Source organism: Papaver somniferum, chromosome 1 (genome assembly GCF_003573695.1).
Source record: "Papaver somniferum cultivar HN1 chromosome 1, ASM357369v1, whole genome shotgun sequence".
In the NCBI taxonomy this organism is placed as follows: Eukaryota; Viridiplantae; Streptophyta; class Magnoliopsida; order Ranunculales; family Papaveraceae; genus Papaver; species Papaver somniferum.
In genome coordinates this window covers 242,921,273-242,948,478 of record NC_039358.1, presented here as the reverse complement: position 1 = coordinate 242,948,478, position 27,206 = coordinate 242,921,273, and the positions used below count along the sequence as shown (strand labels likewise).

Below are 27,206 nucleotides of genomic sequence, written 5' to 3'. Positions count from 1 at the left end.
CTTCTTTGGCCTGATCCTGGTATAAATGGACCCACAATATCTAAACACCATCTTGCGAATGGCCAAACACTGGTAGATGAGCTTAAGTTCGTGCTAGGTGCATGTATTATGTTTTCATGCCTTCGACATTCTTCGCACCGTCTAGATACCTCTCTTGCGTCTTCATGCATGTGCGGCCAGTAGTACCCTTGTACCTTTGTCATGTATGCTAATGATTTTCCTTCGCTATGATCACCTGCATCTCCATAATGTATTGCCTTTAGTATTTCTATTCCTTCTTTTCACGTTAAGCATCTTAGTGAGGGTCCAAGGAATTATCGTCGGTAAAGCACCCCATCTCTTAATTCATAGTTTGTCGCACGGATTTTTATCTTGTGTGCCTCCAATCTGTTTCTTGGTACCTCTATTTTATCCAAGTATGCATGAAGCTGCGATCTCCAGTCTTCTTCGCTTCTCTCCTTTTCTCCGTCTTAATCTTCTATCATCATTACTTCTGTTTCTCCTTCTTTTTTGATTGACTGCAAGCGAAGTGTTGTAATCTTTATGTATCGTGCGGTTGGATCCACTAGCATTGATGTGAGAAATGCCAAAGCGTCTGTGAATCTGTTGTCTTTCCGGCATATATGTCTCCACTCCATGTTTTTTATTTTTGCTGACAACTCCTCTGCGGTAACTTATATTTTTGTGATGAAGGTTCATTCGTGTTGTATATCCCCAATATTTGGTTGATTACTAGCTGCGAATCACTGGTTATTTTGACGTCTTGTAACTCCATTTCTACTGCCAATCGCAATGCATGTATTACTCCTTTATACTCTATTTCATTATTTGTTGATGCAAATTACAGTCTGAAAGAATATGCCATTCTTTCCCCAGATAGCGATATAATCATTATCCCTATTCCATTCCCTACTCCGTTTATAGATCCACCAACTAGTATATCCCACCTTTTTGAATTTAGCTCTCATAGTAAATTTTGTGGGTTCCCTAATTCTTCGTCTATCTCCATCATGTCTTCTACATTGTCATCTTCCTCCAAGGGAAATTCTGCCAAAAAATCTGCAATAATTTGTGACTTTGGTGATGATAATATCTCATATTTTATTTGGAATTATCCCGCCTGTGCATTCCATCTTTCTACTCTCCCGGACCGTTTTGAGTTCTTCATCACAGATTCAATTGGTACCCTTGTAAGAACTTTAATTTTATGGGCTTGAAAATACGTGCAAAGCTTTTGAGTTGCATACACAAGCGTGAGGATGAGTCTTTCGATCTTTGTGTAATTTTTTTCTGCTGCATTATAGGTTTTTCTTATGTAGTAAATTGGTTTCTCAATCCCCCCATCCATGCGAAGTAATACTGCGCTTAATGCATGTGGTGTCGAAGCCAAGTATAATAGCAGTTCCTCTCATGGTTCAGCTTTCTGCAAGATAGACACGTTCATTAGGTAATTCTTTATGCCTTGTAACGCGTTTTCGCATTCGGCTGTCTATACGAACTTTGCTCCTTTCTTTAAAATGCTAAAAAATTGCTTGCATTTATCTTAATAGCGCGAAATGAACCTCCCCAAAAAGGCTAAAATTCCATTCAACTTTTGCACGTCTTTCAATGTCACTGGTTTTGGCATATCACGAACTGCTTGCACTTTCTCCGGATCTACTTGTATTCTCTTTTCCGGTACGATATATCCTAAGAATTTCCCTGATGCCACTCTGAATATACATTTCGCAGGGTTTATCTTCATTTTGCACTGCCGCATTCGAGCAAATATTTCTTCCAAATGAGTTACATGGTTTTCAATTTCTTTACTTTTCACCAGCATGTCATCAAAATATACCTATAAAGTTTTATGAATCCATCATGTGAATACTTTTTCTACCATTCTTTGGTACGTCGTACCATCATTCTTCAATCCAAAAGGCATTCCAGTGTAATAATATAATCCTCTAGGCGCGAAGAAAGCTGTGTGTTCCTGATCTTCTTCTGCCAATGGAATTTTATTGTACCCTATATACCCATCTATAAGTGATAATCTTTTATATCCGGACGCATCCTCTACCATCTGTGGTACATCTGGTAAGGGATAGCTATCTTTTGGACATGCCTTGTTTAAATCACTGAAATCGATGCAAATTATTATCCCCTTGTTATTTTTTGGTACCACCACCATGTTTGCTATCCACTCTGGGTATTTTGCTGGTCGAATTATTCCTGCGTCTAGCATCTTATGTAATTCCACTTCTATTTGCGGATGATACGTGGTTGTTATCTTCCTTATTCTTTGCTTGAATGGTCGCACATCCTTCCTGATGTATAGCTTGTGACATGCGATATTAGGATCTATCCCTGACATTTCATCCATGTCCCATGCGAAGACATCATTGTATTTTCGCAGAAGGTTTACTGTCTGCTATTCTTCTTCCGTGCCCATTCATGTCCATATCCTTATCATTTTGGGTTCCTCTTCAGTTCATATGTTTACTTCTTTGGTTGGCTCCACTGCAACAAAGTTTGCTTTAGTTTCGTTTAACGGGGATGGTTCTTTTATTTCTCTTGCTGGTGCGCCTTCCTCATCTGGGATTTCGGTCGGTATACCTCTTCCTTCTTTCGCTCGTATCATGTACACCCTGAATTCTTCCTCCTTTCTTGACTGCTTCTCCTTTCTCCAGTTATCTTTTCTTTTCTTAGCTCTGCCTTCGTAATTCTTCACATCTAGCTGATAGCAAGCACTGGATCTTTCTGAATCTCCTACAATTTCTCCTAATCCTCTTGGCATCGGGAACATACATATCGGTGCAAGGCAGATGCCACTCCTTTTATGCCGTGTAGCCATGGTCTTCCCAGTATCATATTATATGGTGATTCCACATCCACCACGCATAGTGTTACCTTCACCTCTATTTCTCCAAAAGGCATATTGATAATCACTTCCCCTTTTGGTTTTGTTACGTCTTTTTTGAAACCATGTATGGTGTATGTAGTTGGTAGTAAATCCCTACCGTTGTATCCCATCTCCTTGCACGTGTTATAAAACAAGATGTCGGCTGAGCTCCCGGTATCTACCAAAGTTTTTTCTACCTTCCATTCTTCTGAGCTTTCCACACCGCCATTTTTTCTCATTCTTCGCACTGGTACAGTTATTACCAATGAATTTGTTTGCCCCCAGCTTCCGTATGGTATATCATCTGCTTCAAACATGATTTTTTGCTTTTGCCATTCGTATAAGGGTGATATCTTTTCAATCGTCGAAATCTTCCTTCCTTCATTGTCACGCTTGTGGATCTGTCATGTGAGTCCTGCACTGAAATCCATAGTATCAATACATGATTTTGTTATCATATCACACCGTATACGCTTGCTTCCTTTTTCTGTTCCGATATTCTTTACTATACCTCTGAATCTATTCGCTCCTTGCATTATATATATATATACGAATTAACCTCGACTTAAATCTATGGAGAACTCTTCTAATTATTTCTATGAAAACTTTTTCAGATCTGTAAACTTTGTTTCTTAATTCAAAATTGTTTCTCAAATTGAGCTTCAAGAACAATGAATAGTTTCACCTTAAGAGAAAAATTTTCACAAACAAGCGTGATAAGAAATTTTATTTTGAAAGGAATTTGTTGAAAAAGAAATTCATCTTAAATTTTCCATAAACAGATTCAAACCCAATCCCGAGCTGTATTCTAGTGCCAAAATGTAGTAGTAGAGAATCCTACTACTACACCCCTTAAACAATCTATATATCAAACTAAGAAAACATTACTAAGAACATCAAGGAATAGTTTTATTAAGTATAGAAATCAGTACAAAGATGATAGATAGAACCCTAACTTGGAAAACAAATAACTTTCTCTCTCCTAAAGTTCTATCTCCACTCTCAAAAAGATCTGTCTCTACCACAAGGCTAGCTGGTCCTATATATAGGGATTTTACATAGTAGGGGACAACTAATAAAGTCCCTTTTCTCGGATATAATATGCGAGTTGCTCGCTCCCATACATTGTGTCTTCTCGCACATACTCTTGGACTTCGCACAACTCTCACACTTTATCCGTGACTTTGTGATGTCATTGATTCCGTCATTTAAGATATGCTACATGCGAACTGTGTTCGCTCCTTAATAATTCAGTTGTCTTGCACGATTATTCATGTGTGTGATATTTAATCCCTACAATGTATGTGATGTGTGAATGCTAAATAGAGATAATATGTGTTACTTAGCTCATTGAGTCTTGAGAGTATTGATCTCGCCTCGTGTGGTTCCAATTCCTCATCACATGGCTTTGGTTCTTCGTGTATTCATGGCTCTTAGCATATCCATTGCTCCTTGCATGCTCATTTTCCAATTCCTCATCAGAAGTTCGATGCAACACTTGTAGTTAATCCAAAGCCTAGTGGCCATGGAAGAATTGTGAGTTGGACTATTGATTATGAGATAATTAACGAGGATTCTCCGGTCCCTATTCCATATCTAGCTTTCTTCCACAAGCTCATTGAGGACTTGAACTCTCACCTCTGCGCTTCTGATTAAATTACCGTTATCAATGGACAATTTCAGTTGGTTTGTGTGTTCATATTGCAGTACATATATATCTGTACTGTACATATGCGTCCAGTGGTTTGCAGTATTGAGGGACGGCATATAAATATATGAAGCCACTCCTACTCAAGTCTTTGAATTGTTTCTGTATGAACTGTTTGTAAAATACTCATCATGAGCTATCAAGTATTTTAAGAGTGCAACAATATAAGAAAAGGATTCGGAATCTGGTAGTAGTAATTAAAATCGTGCATCAATAATGAAAAAACACAAAAATTCGGTTGCAATATTAAGTAATTTGATACGATTACTCAATCAATGTACATGGGAACTCAGAAAACTGCTGAACAAATTTGTTGGGGCATTAATCATTAATTTACAGGAGTCATATTTGGTGTGAAAGATAGAACTCGAAATCATCGTAGTAGAAAAAATTGTCATTTTCGTCTGTCAAACCTGACGAGAGTTCATTTAACTTAATCTTGTTATTGCTAAGACTCTTCTTCTGCAAGTCGTAATAGCATAACGAGAGATCATCATCATCAAAGGATCTTATAAGGAACAAGCCTGCAGTCCCTGGAACATGTCGAATTGTTATATCTTTCTGATCAGATCTCCATGTGTAAGGAATGTGTTTCCATTTGTAAGGTGCCATTGGGATGATCTTTTCAGTCCAATGGTTACAACAGCCGCCTGCAACGGTACTAGTAGACACTTGACTGCTAATAATTCCCTCGTCTTGCTTCTGATTGTCACGTAATAGGCACATGCTTGTTTCGACTTGTCCTCCGAAGTGTGTATTCTCTCCTAATAACCCAACCTAGTTAATCTGCCATCTATTTCCGTTAGATTAGATACATAGAAACGGCCAATGATGCTCAGGTGTGGAGGAGTACCAACTAATCTGAACTTCTCACTGCCAACGTCAAATTCAATAAAATATGATTGAATAGTAGTGCGATTCCTGCCATTCCAATCTACACTATCAGAGAAATCCTCGCAATGCCAATATATGGAACCCCTCGTACAAACAGAAGTTACGACATTGTTAGGTGATTATTTGGCAGGACGACATAAATCTTTCTCCATGAATTCTGTCGTACAGTCAATACCTCACCAACAACATCAACACTCTTAACATCAGTCTCACGGTTACGTCTACACAGACGCCATAACGAAACAACTTTGTATTCCTTGGTCGCAGGATCATATCCAAATTCATGCCTTAAAAGAAATAACCTAGAATATTTGTATAAAGCTTGTTCTTCATCTACTTGTTGTTTAGTGGCTGATTTTATCCATGGGGTTGATTCTCTGGTGGTAACGTTATATATGCAAGCGCGATAATTATCCGTGTCCATGAAGCAAACCAACCCGTCTAGGCTGGATACTCGATGCTGACTAAGAGATGATGGTGCAATCCATTTACTGGTGGCTCCAACTGATACTACACATCCATCTTCATTGTCAGATGACGTCGTCAGTAATTCTATTGTTAACAAACACCTTGGCTGCTGTGTATACCGAGGCTTCCCAACAAGAAGAAGAGATGGATGGTGGTTCAGTCCAGACGAGTGTAAATAATAATCAATGAAGTGCTGATCTTCCTGAATAGTAGATTGCCAATTTTTGGATACGCACTTGAAACTCATGAGAGATCTGATAGGAAGTCTACTCAATATCTCAAAAGCCATTAACTCATCACCAAGTTGACAAACTACTTCTTGTTTCTCCTCCTCCACTTCCACACTGTATGTGCCGCACCTCTTCATCTTCATCTTTCTTCTTTAAAACTTGATCTTCTTCCTTGCTAGGTTTAGCACTCGGCCTCTAGACTATATATACACGTAAACAAGGTTATTTCTTGTCAGTTACCCATTAGGAAACAGAAACAGAGTTGAGAGGATAATACTCAAATTAAGAAAGTCCTTTCTCGATTTTCTTTAGGAAACACGTACAGAAGGAATTGGAATTTCTAAATTCTAGAAATTAACACGGTAATAAGTTGTATGCAGTAATCTTTCATTTTCGAGCTTTGATCGTCACCCACCGTGGACACGGTCATCTAGTCCTACTATGTACGCATTCCACCGTACAAAATCCAAATCCCCAAGGTTTAACCCAGCACATTTTAAAATTTGACATTTTGCTCCCTAGCCAATTTTCAACGATTAGCAAAGTTCGGCCTAGCCGATTAAGAGTGTAAAGAAAAGAACGGAACTCCACCCTTAGAATCGAAAAAAAAACAAATCCAGTCTAACCGAACTGTGTTGTTGTGGCCACTATGTTGAGTTCTAAAATAACCGAACTTAGCCAATAGATTCGGTTTGTTCGCAAAAAATTTTAAAACTACAAAGTAACCGAACTTAGCCAATAGATGCTGGAACTTCACATTTTTGTTTGTTTGTTAAATTCGGTAACTTCACAATTTTATCGCAGAAACCGAACTCAGAGTTCGGTTGGTTAGCTGTTAGGTTCAAGTTTGCGAAAGAACCGAACTTTGTAAACTTATATACTCTTATATTACGTAAAGTTCGGTTAGATCAAAAGTGCATGCAGTTTGCGAACCAACCGAACTTTGTACAAGTAACCGAACTACAATTTCAGATGAGTTCGGTTACTTGTTCATCTCACGAGGCAACCGAACTACAGCTTCAGATGAGTTCGGTTACTTGTTCTTCATATAAAGTAACCGAACTGTTCAAAGTCCAGTTCAAATCCAGATCATTTTGAAGATTAACAAATATTCTAGGAGAGGATGAAGATGAAGAATCAGATGAGTTTTCATCATTTGAATACTCAAACTTAGTGAATTGGAAAAAAAATTATTTTCCATGTTTTTCTCCTTCATCTTCTCTAACTCTACTCTCTCAATAATTCTACTCAACTAATAATAAACCCATCTTTTAATTTAATCTCACTAATTGTTTTTAACTAATCATTCACTAATCATAACCTAAAATTAATTAAGAGGGTAGATTATGTATTAAATAAATAACTAGATATGGGGTGAACTAGAATTACTTCTAATGCCTTTACCCAAAATAAAACCATGGTCCCACAAAAAAACCATGGTCCCCAAAAAATTGTTCAAAAGGAAACATAAAAAATGAGGTGAAAAATACCTAGTTAATTTTGGGTCTATATAAATTATTTGAGGCCCATCACTAGAAGATGAAAAGGGATCATAATAAGTTAAATCAAAAATCCCTATCCGTATAATGACTAATTATCCCCTAATTTATTAGTGTTAATTTGGGTGATTAACTGATATTTAGACGTGTTAACTTATGAATCAAGTAATGTCAGTTCATCACCAAAACATGAAATTATTATGATTTTCTTGAAAAATCATTAACCCAGGATCGGTAGATGTCCACGCACTCTTAGACCAATTAATCTTGATGTTCTTGATCCTTGAAGAACATCAACCGAGAATAGGTGGATGTTCGTGCACTCGTAGACCGATTGTTGGTTATTGTTCTTTACTCACGAAGAAAACTAGGGATCGTTGTAATAAGACTTGGAAAATAGAGCATTATTTGGAATTAGCTAGTGAGAATCAACATTTTTTCTTTATTTTTATGGTTGATTGATCAAAATCGGTTGGTACAGTCCTCCAAAGTGCTGATTAAAATAAAAACTCAAAAATGATAATTTTTCACACAAAAATACGTCCACAATCGGTGGATATATTCTCCCATGTACCGATTGTAAAAAACTAAAATTCAAGTATTTTTCTGTAAATTTTTTCCATAAGAGGTTTACATAAATGACCTTGTCCACCGATTGTAAATATGGGCATTTCTTCGACTGTTTTGCTCATAACTTCTTCCAACATCCGAATGACCTTATTTTATTTTTTTGCGTTGAACTCGTATTTTTATTCTCTATAATATAAAGATAAAAAATAATAGATTTGGATTAGTCTTGGATCCAGGAATTCCATATTTGAATCTCATACTCTTATAAATCAAGAAAAATTGGGCATTTCCTTTAACTGTTATTGGTCTATATGAATGTCCACATCAACCGACTCAGGGTTTGATGTTCTTCAACCACGTAAAACATCAATAAAAAATCGATCCACGTGGTTATTGACTGATTGTGATTAAACACAGAAAATCAAGAGTCTTTGTGATATTCAGTTTTAAATGCATAATTAAATCAATCACACGTATAATTAAAGGAATGAGATGCAATCGGCGATGTTTAGTTTGAATTTCTTTTTATAAAAAGAGATGATGAAATATTTTTTAAATCGGTCGATGTAATTATCATCGATTAATGAAGTTAGGTTTTAATTTTAGTTTGTGAGGAATTTGAAAGAATTTGAATAGGTTTCACTTTTAGAAGGATAAAACTTAGGATTGGATTTTAATAGTAAGCGTAACTTAATACCACCTAGTTTACACACCCCTTATCCTTTGGTCTAGGAAAATAGTAGCCTCCAATAATTCTCATAGGCCTCCAACTAGCTAGGATAAAAAATCATCCGCTCCAGCATTATATCAGAAAACTGCGCATACTCCGTTTTCTTTAATTCTCATGTAACAAAAATATCCAAGTGTCCAATAATTGATTTGGTTCATCAGTAAACAAAAAGGTCCAAGTGTACTAAGATCTTATAGATTTCCTTTGATTTGGTTTTGAGAATTTGCTGTATTTCTTTTGGTAGTCACCTTAGACAATCCGAATTTCAAGACATCCTATGAAGTGGAATTTTAAGAAGAGCCGAGTCTATCAGCTTGAAAAGAGGTGCTGGTATATTCAAATAGACTGACAGTTGTTGACACTGTAGATCTAATTTCATCCCAGAAAGAGTGAGTCTTTTTACTTCTACATTTTTGCGTGGTATTTTTTTGAAATATAGATATTGAGCAAAAATACAGACAGAGATTTAGAAGCAAATTATCCGGACTATTTTTTGTTGATTAGATGTTAACATTAGACGGGGCTCGACGGTGACTTTTCATTTACTTTATTATAATAGATAAACCAATTGACAAACTGGAGCCTCAATTCCGAAAAAGACTCACTTCAGAGTTTGATATGGCCGTAGCAAATATGCCATGGAAAAGCTAGCTAAGTGTAGTTATAGGAAATCCTACGACCAAACTCTTAATGAAATCTTAATAACAATTCGAGTAATCATCTTAAAATTCATATATTCATTCATAGAATTTTCAATATGGTTACAAGATTTGAAATGAACTCTAATTTGGAGAACAAATAATTTTTCTCTCTCCTAAATTCCAAGTCTAAGCTCTCAAAAAGATCTCTCTCTTTACATGGTCGTTCGGTCCCTTATATAGGGATTTTACATAGTGGATAACATCTAATAAAGCCCTTATTTTCGGATATGTCGTGTGTCATTATCACACGCTTACCTTGACTCTTCTCGCACGTACTCTATAACTTCGCACGACCATCACACTTTACTCGTGATTCTTCTGACATCATTTGTTTGTCATCTTAAATATACTGTACGCGATACCCTTCACTCGTTTATCGAACTATTACTTCGCACACATAATAGACGTGCGGTATTTAGTATCTACATTTTGGCTCTTCTCATATCATTTCTTTGGAAAGGGAGCGATATGAGAAACTCCAATTTAAAATGCCGCACTCATTCATCTTTTTGTATTCTTTTCAGCTGACATACTCCCCTAATTTAAGCGTCAGATCTTATGCATATCTTTTCAGCTACTCTTGAACTGACACGTCTTTTATAACCGCTTTTTCTTATCCGTTCATTCTCAATCATCGCATTAATGGGTGAATATCTCGGGAATCGAGAGTAAATATCTTATTTACTCTTCTTCTTCATACTTCTTTTTACTCTTGGACTTTTCTTTATACTTGCCTCTTATTATGTTCATGGAAAGAAACGTGAAGTAATTTTGGATATCTATTATGTAACCTGCAAAATAATGTTAGCGTGAATTTGTGTTTTCTCATGAGGTCTTATCGTGCCTTCCTAAGTAAAGGTCTTATTTTGCCTAGTATATTATATTTTTATTGTGCGACGAGATCGTAGGACGTCTTTACGCTTTCGCGCAATGACCCATTGATTTCGCCTTATCATCTTCTTGTATTATTGCCTCTTCAGGTTTTATTATTGCACAAATATGATAAGTCTTAATACTCCCATGAGTAAAAAGTCTCATAATATTTGCGTCTTTTGACAAAATTCAGCCCCTAATGGAGGGTGTCGTCCTTATATTCCCCCTGACTGCCCCTTCAAGGAGGCGTACCCCTACCGGGTTAGGGTGGGCTCCTCCCATCCGGTAATGCAACAATCAGTTATTTTGCGGCCTCTTATCCCTCCACCGATATGGCTTATGGTTACAAGACCGCACCCTAAGTGGGGTTTCTTCGGACCGAGTGCATCATAGTCAAGACTTGTCAAGAGCGTCCAGGTACGCCCCGGGCACCCTTGACTCAACCGTGTACGTCAGCGCCTTGATCGAGTTTCTGCACTCCTTAGGAGAGACCTTGTCACCTTAATCATTCGATTTAGGCGCCTCTCCTGGATGGGCTTTTATTTCACCACAAATCTCCATGACTCAAACTCCAGGGTCGGTGTAGCTTTCACTTGAGCCATGCTAATTAACTTCCGAATTGTGACGCGCGTTAGGTCTTATTGCTGCCTCTTGTTGTATGCGAGAACTAGGGTGCACGCCACAATCAGATAGCTAGGCTCCTTAATTGGAGTCTTTATTTCTGATGTCTTCTATGAAGGACTTATTATAAGGTCTTAATTTTGCCTTTTTCTTGTATAATATCATTATAACGAAATCTTAAAATTCATTCATTTAAATAGTACATCCTTATTGAATATTTAGGAATTCGCATTTTCATTTTCGCTTTCTTCACTTTCACATATATATTTCTGCCTCATATATGTATGCGATCATCATCACATGACCTATGGATAATATTTCTTCAGATACAATCTGTTCCATGGACGTTCCAATTTTCGACCTGTGTTCTTTCCTTAAGGATCCATCAATTCATAAGCTCAATTTCCAATTATTCTCTTAATTATGCCGGGTCCATCCCATCTTTTCTCCAGCTTTCCATCATTTCCTCTCTGATAAGGTGGTATCTCTCGCAGCACTAATTCTCTTGGCTGAAAGTCTCTTATTTTATCGCGCTTGTTATATTCTCGAGCTATCCTTTGTTGGTAATTTTCATATGTCGCAAAGAAATTTCTCTTCTATCTTCTAGATCATCCAGTTTGGTTAGGATTAAATCCGCAGTTAAATTCTTTTTCCATGCTTCTCGCTTAGTTGTAGGAATTATAACCTTAGTTGGCAATACCGCTTCAACTCCATATGTCAGGAAAAAAGGTGACATTCCTGTAGCCTCCCTTCTAGTTGTTCTGTACGACCATACTGCATTGTATACTTGCTCGTACCATCCTTTATTATATCCCTTCAATTTCTTTTTCAATATATCTGCAATTATATTACTGGTTGCCTCAGCTTGACCATTGCTTTGTGGATACAATGGAGTGGACTTCCCGCTTTGGTTTTTGAACGCATTAAGTAAAATTTATACATTTTCTCCTTCGAATTGTTTTCCATTATCAGAAACTGGTTGTGCCGGGATTCCAAATCTGCAAATGATATTCTCAAATATGAATGTGAAAACATCTTTATCTCGAATGCGCTGCACCGATTTCACTTCTGCCCACTTTGTAAAGTAGTCTGTCGTTACTATTAAATATCGTTTTTGCCCTGTTCCTGGTATGAATGGACCCACAATGTCTATCCCCCATTTTCCAAATGTCCATTCACTTGTTGATGAGTTGAGCATCGCCCCGGGTGCGTGTATTTTCTTTCCATGACGCTGGCACTCTTCGCACCGCCTTGACACTTCTTTCACGTCTTCATGCATGTATGGCCAATAATAGCCTTGTATTTTCGTTCTATACGCTAAAGACCTTCCTCCACTATGATTTCCTGCATCTCCATAGTGTAATGCTTTCAAGATTTCCATTCCTTCTGTTCTTGTTAAACATCTAAGCGATGGTCCAAGGAATGATCTTCGGTAAAGTACACCAACTCTCAACTCATAATTTGTTGCTCTTCTCTTTAACTTGTGTGCCTCCAACCTGTTTCTTGGGACTTATCCTTTTCCTAAATACAAATGAAGTTGGGTTCTCCAATCTGCGGCTTTGTTCGCCTGCTCTTCTTCTTCATTATCTACTAGCATTACATCTACATCTTTGCATTCTTCTTTATTAATTGAGGATAAAAAGAGTGTTTGTATCTTTATGTCCCTCGCAGTCGGATCCACCATCATAGACGAAATAAAAGTAAGCGCATCTTCTAGCCGATTATCTTTCCGTGAAATGTGCCTCCAATTTATTTTTGGAATTTGTGCTGATAACTCTCCTACAAGCTTCTTGTTTTGCAAGGATGGCTCATTTGTGCTATATACCCCTTCTATTTGGTGAATAACCAACTGTGAGTCAGTAGTTATTCGCGCATCTTATATTTTCATTTCAATGGCGAGACGTAACGCGTGCACAACCACTTCATACTCAGTTTCATTATTGGTGGATGCGAATTCCAATCTGAATGAATATGCCATTCTTGTTCCTGCCGGTGAGATGCAAACTATTCCAATTCCATTACCCTCTCCATTTGATGATCCATCCACCAATGTATCCCATCTAGTGTTATCTATCAACAAGTCTTTAGGGTTCCCACACTCTTCATTTATATCCATCATCTCTTCCACACTTTCATCATATTCTAAAGGGAATTCTGCTAAGAAATATGTAGTTACTTGCGATTTTGGGGAAGATAATATTTCATACTTGATCTCAAAATTCCCTATTTGTGCATTCCACCTCTCGTTCCTTCCTGATCTTTTTGAATTTTTCATTACTGACTCAATTGGTATTTTTGTTAACACTTTAATTTTGTGAGCTTGAAAATATATACGAAGCTTTTGTGTTGCACACACCAGTACGAGTGTTAGCTTTTCTATCTTTAAATAATTCTTCTCTGCGGCATTGTAAGTTTTTCTTATGTAATATATCGGTTTTTACACTCCTTCATCCAGACGTAGCAGTACGACACTTAATGCCTGCGGTGCTGATGGCAATCCATTTAGTTCTTGGACATCTTTTACAGTCGCGGGTGATGGCATTTCTCGAATCGCTTGTACCTTCTCTGGATCAACTTATATTCCCTTCTTTGATACAATATAGCCTAAAAACTTTCCCGATGCTACCCCGAAAATGCACTTTTCAGGATTTACCTTAATATTGAATTGTCGCATCTGTTCAAAGATTTCCCTTAAGTTGTCTACATAATCTTTAGCTTTCTTACTTTTCACCAGCGTATCATCAACATAGACTTCTAATGTGGTTTGTATCCACTGTGCGAACACTTTCTCCACCATTCTTTGATATGTCGCACCTGTGTTTTTCAAACCTAAAGGCATTTTTGTATAACAATATAATCCTCTAGGCGCGAAAAAAGAAGTATGCTCTTGATCTTCATCAGCTAACGGAATTTGATTGTAATCCTTGTATCCATCCATCTATGATACTCTGTCATTTCCAGCTGCCGACTCAACCACCTGTGGTATGTCTGGCAATGGATAACTGTCCTTTGGGCATGCTTTGTTTAAATCACTGAAGTCAATGAAAATACTTACCCCCTTATTCTTCTTTGGCACCACCACCATTTTTGCTATCCATTCTGCATATTTCGCTGGTCTTATGATTCCTGCTTCAAGCATCTTCTGTAGCCTTAATTCCCTTGCACATCTCCAGCGATCTTTTCGCTTCTTTGGGCGACCTTCATAGTTTTTTACATCTATCTGGCTGCAGATCTTCGCACTCTCAATATCTCATTTGATTTCTCCTATTCGACTTGGTATTGGAAATCGGATGCATTGGTGAAGAGTTGATGCTACGACTTTTATCGCATGTATCCATGGTCGTCCTAAGAGCATATTATATGGCGATTCCACATCAACCACGCATAATGTCACTTGTGTTTCTATTTCTCCCAACAATATTCACACTGTTATTTCTCCTTTTGGTTTTGTTGTTGTTTTATTAAAACCATGAATATTGTAACTTGAGCGATCCATATCTGTATCCTTATATCCCATTCCTTTGAACGTGCGATAAAATAAGATGTCCACCGAACTCCCTATATCTATTAAGGTTCTATCCACCGCCCATCCATCTTGTTCTTTTGCTCCAGCATGTTTTTCTTTGTGTTCTACAACCAATGAAACCACCAAAGGATCCATGTTCGTCTTAAATTCTTTTCTGGTATCTCTTCCGGCGTGAATGTTATACTCTTTTTTTTCCCAATCTTTCAGTGGAGAAAGTTTTTCTACCGTCATAATTTTCTTTCCTTCAAAATCACGCTTGTGTATTTTTCTTGTAATTCTTGCATGGAAATCATCTATAATAATTCTGGTTAATAAGTTGCGTTGTAATTTCTTACTTCCCTCTTTTGCTTCGATGATTCTTATCATTTTTGTTTTCTTGTTTCAATTAAAAGGAGAACTTCTCTGCAAAGAACTAAAAATTTGAACAATGAAGAGGCTATCCTTCTGAATTATTAGGTTTAAACTTCTAGACTTTCACCATCACGGTAAATCACTCCAACCATGTTTCTAGCGCCAAAACGTAGTTGCAGGAAATCCTACAACCACACCCTTAATGAAATCTTAATAACAATTCAAGTTATCATCTTAAAATTCATACATTCATTCATAGAATCTTCAATATAGTTACGAGATTTGAGATGAACTTTAACTTGGAGAACAAACAATCTTTCTCTCTCCCAAATTCCAAGTCTAAGCTCTCAAAAAGATCTCTCTCTTTACATGGTTGCTCGGTCCCTTATATAGGGATTTTACATAGTGGATGACCGCTAATAAATCCCTTATTTTCGGATCTGGCGTGCGTCATTAAAACACGTTTACTCTGACTATTCTCGCACGTACTCTATAACTTCGCACGATCATCACACTTTACTCTTGATTCTTCTGACGTCATCTGATGCGTCATCTTAAATATACTGTACGCGATAACCTTCGCTCGTTCATCGAACCATTACTTCGCACACATAATAGTCGTGTGGTATTTAGTATCTACACGTACATATGAATAGTTCTGTTTTTTGTTGGTTGGATATATGTCCTCCATACAAAGGTGCATATAATATGACAGTTAACAACTCAAGTAATTTGAATTTTTTTCTGTGTGAATTTGTTGTAGAAATCTCACTATATGATGCTAGTATTAAATATTTTAAACTTAATGATCCCAGGATTGACGGGAAGGTGCCATAATGGTGAAAACCGTGATAAACGAGTTTGATCTACAACTGTGAATCGACAAAAGATACATCTGTTGACTATCTCTAAATGAGAAAGCCTTAATTAAAATTACAAACAAAAAACAACTAAACCACCGATATACCTCACATACAAATTCAGTTAAAGCTAGCGCATTAGCCTACAAAATTACGCCGCAGCTTGTAACCATTTTGGAGGTAAAAAATGCCTATACGCATCACATCCCATCCACCAGTTTGATGAAATATTAAATGCTTTTAGAAGGAAATCATCTATTCTGTCTGGATCAGACACAAAAGGAAACTTCATTAACAGGACTACATGGTGAGGCTAGAAATCAGGCGTCTTTTTTTGCAATTTTTTTAGGGCGCACTGTCTTTGTGTTGTTGTTATCGATAGGTTCTTCAATCAGAATTGCATTCCTTTGCACTGGATCCGTGACAATTGACAAGTTTGTGTCACTGCTTAGAAGCAGCAAACCACCACCACACTTCTTTTGAAAATTTGCTCTCCCCATGAGTAGGGTAGTAATCTCAGTTTCCAAGGCGACAAGTTTCTCTTTTGCCAAGACCAACTGCTGCTCAGCCTCAATCACTTTTGCCTGATTCTGTTCCATTAATGTGTCTCGGAACTTCTTCTCCTCAGCAAAATTTTCCTTAATATCGTCCAAGCACTCTCGAAGCCAGCCGATATTGAATTCAAGTTTCTCTGGTACTTTTATCTTCTCCTCCCAATCAGCAATCACCTCTTCAGAAACCTCCTCCATAGGTTGGTCATTCATTTCCGCAATAACATCCATTACTTCACCGACAACGACAACTTGGGAATAATAAAAATCTGTAAGAACCTGGTTGGAAGCAATGTGCCCATACTTCATCCAGATCGCTTCATACAGTGATGCGTGTGTTTTCTGTACGCGGAACCCTCCAACCTCTACAAAATCCTCATCCTGAACCTTTCCGCAGTGCTTACCTTCATCATATAGCTGGCCTGCACCTAGAAACTTACCTTGTTTTGTTGCACTAGGAACGGCAACCTCAGCTACAGCTTCCACTACCCCTGTAAGTTCACTTGTTTGCATTGACGCTGGAACTGGGAAGATATTTTCTGTAGGCATTTCAACTTCAGCAAGCACCCCAACACTCTGGGCTGACTCAATTGAGTTACCTGTGTGCACCACTATCCTCTGATCTAATTCCATTAAATTACTTGTGTGCGCCTGAACGCTGCGGTTTACTTCCATAAGTTACTTTTGTGTGCCTGAAATTCTGCCGTCAAATTAGTAAATTAGCAATGGGAATGGGCCATGCATACCAAGGCAAAAAACAAATTAACAGGATCTTGCATTTTGGACCAGATAGATGATAAAAAATTGGTCATTATTGAGTATGATTTCTTGAACCTGTTGCAATCATTGATTGGATGCTCAAATTAACAGGATCAAGTACAGCTTAGTAGCAACAATTTGGGTTCTTTTCAAAAATCCTCCATGCAATTACAGATTTGAATCTGTTGCATTCATTGATTGGATACTTGCACTAGTCCAGGGTTCTTATCCAAAACCATCCAATTACAGATTTGAATGAGAAAAATTAGCTCAGGTGACTTATCTTTAAATACTCATTCAAGAAAACAGGTGTCTCCTTGGATTCATTCATAAAGCACTTCAAAATCCTAGGAAACAAGTCTATGGGGGAAAACAAATATGCATACAAAACGGACTCAACTGATGAAGCAAAAGACTGATCGATCATGGAATATCAAGAAATCATATAAAAAAACGATCAGAATCAGCAATCAGGTAGCAAATGGATTGATAACCAACCTGTTTTTCGCTACTTTCCCAATGAAGCAAATCCGAACAGCAATGGCGGCTTAGTTCAAGTGTGTTTTGAGAGCTAACAGGGGAAGGAAGAAAAGGAAATGAAGAGAGAAAGCTTAGTTCTAATTCACTTCAATGACGGCTGCATATAATTTAGGGCACCCTTGTTTTAGGTAACTTATATAAGATAAGGATAGTTAGTCGATCCAACGGCGAAGATATTGGGATCCCACATTTATCCTTGAGGGACCATTTTTGTCCTTGATGGACCAAGTAGCGCGACAAAACATCCGTCGGTCACTGAGCAACGGTGCTATGCCGTGGAGATAATGTTAATTTTGCCGCACAATGGTTGGATGTAAGTGTAAATCAATGGACAGAGAAAAACTTACAATTGGATCAAAGTAGTATGCTACACGGAATTGGGACCAATTATTTAAGTATGATTTTTCAGGGACCATGGTCTTATAAGGCCACCTTCCCTATAGTTATAAGGGATGTCCTAGAACATTGAAATGACTAACCTATCGTTAACCTAATTTAATTTAAAACCAACACAATAACCACCTCTCTATATATATATATACAATCACCACCTCCTCTCACCACCACCGATTATCACCACCACCACCACCCACCACCGCTGATTACCACCACCAACAACAACAACCACCGATTACCACCACCGCCCACCACCGCCGATTACCACCACCACCACCTCCAATTATCACTACCAACAACCACCGATTACCACCACCACCTCCGATTACCACCACCACCACTATATATATAGCTTAATTTAAAACATTAACAAAGATATTCTCGCAAACCCATTACTTGTCATTCATTTTTGGTTGAATAAATAAGAACTAATCATCAAAATGAGTTGAAAATGGAAATTGCAGAGAGGTTTAATGGAGTTTTTTCAGTAAAAAGTTCGGTTATCACAAATTATTTTTTTCTTAATCGAACTCAAAGTTCGGTTGATTCGCAAAAAAATACTTTTAACCGAACTCCTTGTATTAGAACAATACAAGTCCATAAGTTCGGTTCGTTCGCAAAATTATTAAGTTTTCTTTTGTAACCGAACTCTACCTATAAGCCCAATTCGGTTGATTCGCAAAATATGTTGAAGTTTGCGAACCAACCGAACTTCTAACACTAGGTTACTTTTAACCTGAAGTTCGGTTGGGAACTTGGTTGCGTTGAAGTTTACGAACTAACAAAACACACAAGATGTACTCAAATAAATTGTCAAGTTCAAAGTTCGGTTACCTACCATTTTATCCTAGGTAACCGAACATTGCACTGTACGACCAAAACCTCCATTAACGAGCGAGTTCGGCAACCTGTGTGTTTGGAAAACGTAACCGAACTACACTTTCTGGTGTGTTCGGTTACATGTTCTTGACATATGGTAACCGAACTACACTTTCAGATGTGTTCGGTTACATGTTGTTGACATATGGTTAACCGAACTAGCCCAAATTTACATAAAAAGATTCATTTTTTTGAAAGTTTGGAGCAATTCAACCAACATTATCTAAGTTTGAAGCATACCTGGATACCCAAATACCCTTCCTCCGGTTGTGGTTGGTAAAATCCATCGTTTTTCATGTTTTCCTTCTTCATCTTCTCTAACTTTACTCTTTCAATAATTCTACTTCTTTAAAAAAAACTCATCTGATTTTTTAATCTCACTAATTATCTTTAACTTAATCATCTCACTAATCATTACACTAATTATTATTAACACTAGCTAATCATCACCCAAAATTAATCAGGAGGGTAATTTAGGTATTAATATAAATATATAGATAAGGGGTGACCTAGATTTACTTCTAATATCTTTACCCAAAATAAAACCATGGTCCCCAAGAAAAATCATGGTCCCCAAAAAATCGTTCTTATCTAAATTCCGTTTCGTGTCTGGTTTCTAAATAAATGGGCCCAGGCTTGATCCGTTAAAAACATTAAATACCCCGATGCATCCGAGTATTTATAGGATCTTGTAGGATAAACTGAATTTTTGGCTAAATATTTGCTATGTTTATTAGCTATCAAATATAAGATGGTAAAAAGTGGAAAATGAAAAAATTCTATGCAAATTTAGAAAAATCTTTGCATTGTTAGTAAAATTAACAAATTAAAAGACCATTATCTGGGTACCGACTAGTAATATCTTTGGGAACAAAAAGTAGGAAGTACCAATAGGTCATAGAAAAAATATATTAGAGAGAGTTTAATCCAGTTGTCTGTTTGGTCCAATTTGGAAATATAAATTATAGTTTGGTCCTAAAAATTATGGTTTGGTCATAGGGTGGTGTCATGGATCATGTAATTGTCATTGTGTGGTGGCATAAATACCCTTTTGGGACCACATATATAGACAAAAACCCTAGAAAATATCTTATTTTCAGATTTACTTTCTCTCTCCACCTGTTTTCAAATCTAGTTTCTTTTCTCAATTTCTTTTTTCTTTTTCTTTTTGCTACTGTTTTTGTTGTTGTTCTTGATGATGATGAAGAAGAAGAAAACGATGACGACGATTTTTCATGGATTTGTTGATGTTTTTGATGTCGTTGTTGATGAAGAAGAAGAAGAAGAAGAAGAAGAAGAAGAAAACGATTGCGACGATTTCATGGATCTGCTATTGTTTTTGATGTTTGTTGTTGATGATGATGAAGAAGAAAACGATGACGACGATTTCATGGATTTGCTGTTGTTTTTGATGTTGTTTGTTGATGATGAAGATGAACTCGTGCTTGAAGACGATGATGTTTTGCTTCTGTTGTAGCTTGAAGACGACGAAGATGATGTTGCTTCTGGTGTTTGAGGACGACGATGTTGATGTTGGTGTTTGAAGACGTCGAAGAAGATGAAGATGATGATGTTGTTCATTTTTATGTTTTTATATGGAGTTCATTTCTGAAATGAACTCTGTTTTTTTTTAGGTTTTTATATGGAGTTCATTTCTGGAATGAACTCTGTTTTTTTAAGGTTTTTATATGGAGTTCATTTCTGGAATGAACTCTGTTTTATTTAGGTTTTTATTTGGAGTTCATTTCTGGTATGAACTATGTTTTGTTTTGGGTTTTTATATGGAGTTCATTTCTGGAATGAACTCTGTTTTTTTAGGTGATTTCTGAAAAAATAAGTAGAAATTAACAGGAGTTCATTTTGAAGAATAACTGCTACAAAAAAATAAGTAGAAATTAACACGGAAGGGTACTTTTTTCCATTTAATATTTTTAAATAATTATGAACCAAACAGTAAAGGCGTTTTCCCAAAGAACCAAACGATATATTTCCCCAAAAATTATCGATTCCTGACGGTGCTACCCGTTCCGTACCAATATCGGTAATGTGCCCTTTGTAAGATCCGGAACTCGACCTGGTTTTTTTGGGTCTGACTCGATTACGTGTAATCCGATACCCGTTGGCAACCTAATATTCACTAATTACCTCCAAAAATTTTCAAGATTTAATCCGATACCCGTTGGCGAAAAAGATTATCTCAAGGTTCGCAAGAATTTGTCGTCAAAAATATTTAATGGTTAAAGATCATAAATTTAGTTGTAGAAATTACTTATTTACTTACAACTGATGTCATCAATGATGCACAACAACAAGGTGCAACTTCTTGGCATTCATTTTTTAAAAGGAGGCTTTGAATTATGTCAATGGAGTGTATAGCCTCTCTTGCAAGAAGGTTATGGAATACTTCAAGATCAGGGTTCAAATATCCTTCTGGATAACAATTTTGCAAATGTCGTGAAAATCATAAAATTCATTTGTTGCATGCATTAAGATACTTCTTATTTTATTAATTCATATGTTGGTTGGTCCGATTGAAAGCTTGAACTAAAGTTGAAGATATGGATAGATATCGTCAGCCCCATAAAACTTTTTAGCATAATTATAACCATTGATGGTGAAATTACAATAGAAGTCTTCCGATCTTTAAAGAATATTTGTGATTAATTTATGCAAAATATTGACACCATTTTTATAAACCCGGAACCTTAAAGCTAAATCCAACAACAATAAGTAGCTGAGCTGCTTTGAGAATTATGCAGTTCGTTTGGGTAATGACCTTTATACTATTTCATTCAGTAAGGCATCCTTCCCACACCCAATGCATGTAATCAAGCCTATCTAACACTCTTGGAAAGTCTTAGTTTGTGTACGTCTTTTATAAAAATTCTATCAACACCCATCTGAGTAGGTTTTCGTAGCCAGTGTGGACTAAACTGTTGATTACTGTCTTACACAACATTGTCAAAATTATATTTTTATCGGTAAGAATACGTTGCTGACGAGTTTTGAACTCAAGTCACTAGTACCATCACCAGGTGACCTTACCACTGTACGCGGTGACATCCTCACATTATGAGATATTTGATTGCAGTTGTTTCCTCGATATAAAGATAATGAATTCCGCTTTAGCGATTTTTTCTTCATGACGATGTCCTCGTACATGTCGTGTATCATACTGATAATTAAATAGGTTCAACCTGAAAAGATATGCTTACCAACTTTGAAGAACCGATACTAATACGGGGACACTGATACGAAGGTAAATCTTACGGGAATTCTCATTTTTCGAAAAATGTCGATCAGGAATACGACGGGATACGCGTACTTATTAAAAATAATATTTTAAATAGTAATAATTCATCCTAGTAAAAAAAGAGTTATTTGGTATTTGATACTTACATTTTGACCAATTTTAGTGTTTGGTCTAACATTTGTCCAATTTAAGAGTTGGTACTTGGAAATGACGTTGACTTCAGTTGACTCTGTTAAGTCTAATTTTAATTAAACAAATTATTTAAATATTTAAGCATTTACTATTTTACCGTTCACCTTTTAATCAATACCAAGAAAACTTTGAAACCCATTTTACTCTTCCTCGAAGCTTTTTCTCAAACACTTCCGGCGCAGCTTCTGTTTGAGGTTGATTACAAGCATATATATAGCCATTGAATCTGTGTAGTATGCCATGCTGGGAACAAGATAAATCTAAATATTAATAATAGCCTAAAATATTCTCTTCTTAATCTTCTTCTAAATATCTTAATTCTTCAACTATCCAGATTTTATACCTATTTTATCATATAAACCTTGTGTTTTGGTCTAGAACCCTAACATCTGGTTCAGAGCAGGTTTGTCCTGTAACTATTTTTACACCAATTTTTTTTTATGATGACTTACACAGAAGATTAGACAAACACTCTAGAAACAGAACTCACAAAATCTTTACGTGTTGTGTTTCGTGAATTTCTTCCTCAACTTATTTCCCATGTTACTGGTCATCAGCAAACCCATCCGTGTACTACTAACCCTAGTATTGGTGATGGAATTCTTGAAACTCCTATTCGTGATGGAGCTATTGGTTTGCAGTTTCCTACTTTTGATGGAGATGACCTTGATGATTGGATTTTTAGTGTCGATCAATATTTTAGTTTACATACGGTGGCTGACAATCAAAAAACCATTATCGCTTTCGCACATCTTAAAAGTGATGCCTATGCTTGGTATTGTTGGAAGAAGACCACGATTACAGTTTCTACATGGGAAGAATTTTGTTCCTTAGTTCGCTCGTTTTTCCCGTGAGCGATTTGTTGATGCTAGAATGGCATTAAGTACCATTAAACAGAAAGTTTCATCGTCAACTCAAAAAGAAGAAGAAAAACAATAGGTCAACGAGGTTCCAAAAGTTTTTCATGATTCACGAGAATTTACTGTTCTAGAAGAAGCAACCAAAACGACTTCTCAAAGGAATGAAGAGACTCATGTTTCTATACAACAAGAAAATCTGGTCGACGAAGAGGAGGAATCACATAACGATAAAGATGTATCGTTGTCAGCTCAAGAGGATTCATCATCACCAATTGAAGATAGAACTGGCATGTTTTCGGCTACATTAATTGGTGCGGATGATATAAATACTTCTCAGACAGACGAAGGAGATCAAGTTGAAGGGGTTACGGATGATTCGTTAGAGCCTAACGGTAAGTCTTCAAATTTTTGGTAAACCTAATGATTTAGTAGTTCATAATACTACGAGCAAGGCAAGGGAACCTATTGACTTATAAACTACCAATTAAGCCCCATCTAACCAATGTGGGACTAGGATCCCAACATCCCACCACGCTTCCAGACCCAACGTCCTCGTCGGACCACTTTATCGACACTGACTCGAAGGTAGCCCTTTCTCTTATGGCGGCTTCACTCTCCTATCAGTATTCAATGCGGGTGACAACTACGCCCATACATAGGTGCCCAACACTTTAATCTAGCCTATAGGTCACCCCTTCCGGGGAGCGGGCATGGGTCGTGGTGATTGGCTCTGATAACAAATGTTAGGGTACCGACCCCAAACTCGTCATAAGCCCATGGGTAGAACTCAACTCGAAAACCGGTTGATTAGATGAGGGAACCCATTGACTTATAAACTACCAATGTGGGACTAGGATCCCAACAAAATTGCATCTTGTGATTTGTATGTTGTTGACAAACATGTAAAAGGGAGTAGGTACCTATTGTTGCTGCTTTCGATCTGGAAAAGTGTAAATCGATGAAGAACTCAACTTTATGGATCATAGATTTCCAGTGTCTGCATACGCATGTGAACCTAATGAGTGATTTCACGGGGAGTCTACTCAATATCTCAAGAAGTAGCCCTTCGTGATGACCAACTTGACGGCGAACTGATTTTTGTTCTTTCATCTTCTCCTTCTTCTGTTGGTTTTGTTTGCGGTTCTTCTTCTTCATCTGTGCTACTTTCTTATCTAGCTATCTAGGGTTTCGAGTAGCCAGTGGACATCGTTTTATACATGCACTTTTTCTTCCGAGTCGGATTCGGATAGAGCCCAGAGCCCATGGACCTGTGTTGTAATAGGCGCTGGGCGAGGCAAGGCGCCAAGCCCATCACTCGCCTCGCTTAGCGCCTAGGCGCCCAAAAAAAATTGGCAATGTCTTGGCGCCTTCTTTTTTTTGCTAGGCGAGCATCCGGCGCACCTTTTACATCATAGCCATGGACACCCACAGGCTTTTTGTTGTTGGATGATTACAAGAAGTTCGACGCAACACTTGTAGTTAAACCCAAGGCTGGTGGACATGGAAGTACCGTGAATATGAGAATTCTCCGTTTCCTATTTATTATCTAGCTTGCTTCTATAATATCATCGAAGAATTGACTCTCACCTCTGCGCTTCTGATAAAGTTATCAAGATACACCCTATCCATAGCATGCATATGCAGGGGTGGCCAGTTTCAGTGTTGGGTGTAAGATGTTTGCAAGTACTACAAGTACGTATTTAAGCATCATTCTATCTTTCCGTTGGCTGAATGCAAATAAGCCACTGAACTACTCAAGTCATTTGAATTATTTCTGTGTGAACATCTTTTGGAACTCTAATTGCGATGCTATTTGCACATAAGTATTTTTAGAGTGCAACTATAGTAGTAATTAGGCAGTGTGTCGTACCCAAATTCATTAAGAGGTAAAGCTATAGTTAATTCCAACATCTCCATGCCAGTTTTCCCAAATAGGTCCCCATACGCAATGACTTTCCAAACTTAATAAACCCGATTGGCAAAGATTGATAGTCACATTTAACATGCATTCAATAAGTAAAGAATCCAGAATCTGATTAAACGGAGCAAAAACCGTGCATCAATACTAAAAAAAAAAACCTTTAAACACAATTTGCAGGCACAATGATCATTAGTTTGGTACGCCTACACAATTTACAGGAGAAAAATTTGGTGAGATAGTATAGAACTCGAAATCATCATAGAAGAAAATATTGCCATTTTCGCTTCTCAACCATGACGAGAGTCCATTAATCTCAACCTTGCTATTGCTAAGACTCGTTTTCTTTCCGTCGTAAGAGTATAACGAGAAATCATTCTCGCCTATGAATCCTATGAGGAATAAGTCTCGAGTCCCCAAAACCTGTCGTAATGCTACTGAGAGGAGGAAATTGGGATCCGATCTCCATTCAAAAGGTGTCATTGGGATTGTCTCTTCAGTCCAATAATTACTCCATCCAGTTGACATTACACTACTAATAGTTCCCTTGTCTTGCTCGTCCTTATCAGTATTGTTATTGGCATGTAATAGACACATGTTCATTTCCATTATGTTGATGTTGCTGTCACATTGTCTTACTCTTAGACGAGCTAATCGTCCATCTACTTCCGCTAAGTTAGACATGTAGAAATAGGGCCCTCGGATGAGGTGCGGAGGAGTATCAACTAATATGAACTTCTCATTGCCGACATCAAATTGAATGAAAATGAAGTATGATTTAGTATCATCAACGGAATCACTCTTATAGTAACGCTCGCAATGGAAATATATGGAACCACTCGTATAAACAGAAGTTACGACTTTGTTAGGTGATTCATTATGCAGGACGTCATCGATCTTTCTCCATGAATTCTATCGTACAGTCAATACCTCACAAACGACACTGACAGTCTTAACATCATTCTCACGGTTACGTCTACACAGACGCCACAATGCAACAACTTTGTGTTCCTTGGTCACAGGGTCATATCCAAATTCATGCTTTAAAAGAATTAAACAAGAAGATTTGTATAGTACCTGTTCTTCGTCCACTTGTTGTTTAATCACTGACTTTATCCATGACGTTGATTCTCTGGTAGTACAGTTATAGATGCAAGCACAATAGTTATCTGTATCCATGAAACAAATCAACCCATCGAGGCTGCATATACGATGTTGTCTACGAAAAGGTGGTGCAATCCATTGGCTGATGGCTCCTACTGATACCACACTTCCATATTGATCATCTTCATCCGATGTTATAAGCAATTCGGCTGTTAACAAACATCTTGGCTCCTTTGTATACCGAGGCTTCCCAACAAGAAGAAGAGATGTATACTGATTCAGTCCAGACGAGTGTAAATAATCAATGAAGTGCTGATCTTTCTGAATAGTAGATTGCCAATATTTGCATACACACACTTAAACCTCATGAGAGATTTGACAGGAAGTCTACTCAATATCTCGTAAAAGATAACTTCATCATCAAGCTTACAAATTACTTCTTCTTGTTTCTTTTTGCACTCCTCTTCTTCTTGTGCCACACCTATTCTTCTTCACCATTCTTTTTTCCAAGAGAGATGTGATAGGAAGTTCACTTTCGTGATGGGAAGAATTTGAAATATTGGTGGTTGTGGCGTAGTCGGCGGCAAGGTTATGACAATATATAACGAGCTAAGTGGATTTTAGGGTTTGTTATTGTACTGAAAAGTGAAGTGTTCGGCCAGTTTTTGGGCTCAGGCTTGTTTTAAGAGGGCTTTTTAACTGTGTCTTTAAGATGGGTCTGGGATGTATTTTCAAGAACGATTTCTTTGGGACCATGGTTTTTTTGGGGACCATGGTCCTATTAGGCCACCTACACTATATAGTTATAAGAGGTGTTCTAAAGCATTGAAATGACTAACCTA

At 37.3% G+C, this 27,206-nt stretch overlaps 2 protein-coding genes across 3 annotated transcripts; both read right to left on the bottom strand.

Moving 5' to 3' along the window:
• Positions 1-5,583: 5,583 nt before the first annotated feature.
• On the bottom strand, positions 5,584-6,324 carry LOC113275051 (F-box protein At2g40910-like). The gene has a single exon (XM_026524487.1). The coding sequence runs from the start codon at positions 6,322-6,324 to the stop codon at positions 5,584-5,586; it is 741 nt and encodes a 246-aa protein (XP_026380272.1).
• A 9,607-nt stretch (positions 6,325-15,931) lies between these two features.
• On the bottom strand, positions 15,932-17,848 carry LOC113339617. Of its 2 annotated transcripts, none has more exons than XM_026584860.1 (2): positions 17,721-17,848; positions 15,932-17,163 (listed from the first exon to the last, which is right to left on the bottom strand). In XM_026584860.1, exon 2 carries the CDS (start codon positions 17,136-17,138, stop codon positions 16,233-16,235), a length of 906 nt encoding a protein of 301 aa, XP_026440645.1. In that variant the 5' UTR covers positions 17,139-17,163; positions 17,721-17,848; the 3' UTR covers positions 15,932-16,232. The 2 variants fall into 2 exon arrangements, with proteins under 2 accessions (XP_026440645.1, XP_026440649.1); XM_026584864.1 differs by having other exon boundaries at positions 15,932-17,155; positions 17,721-17,831.
• Positions 17,849-27,206: the final 9,358 nt, after the last annotated feature.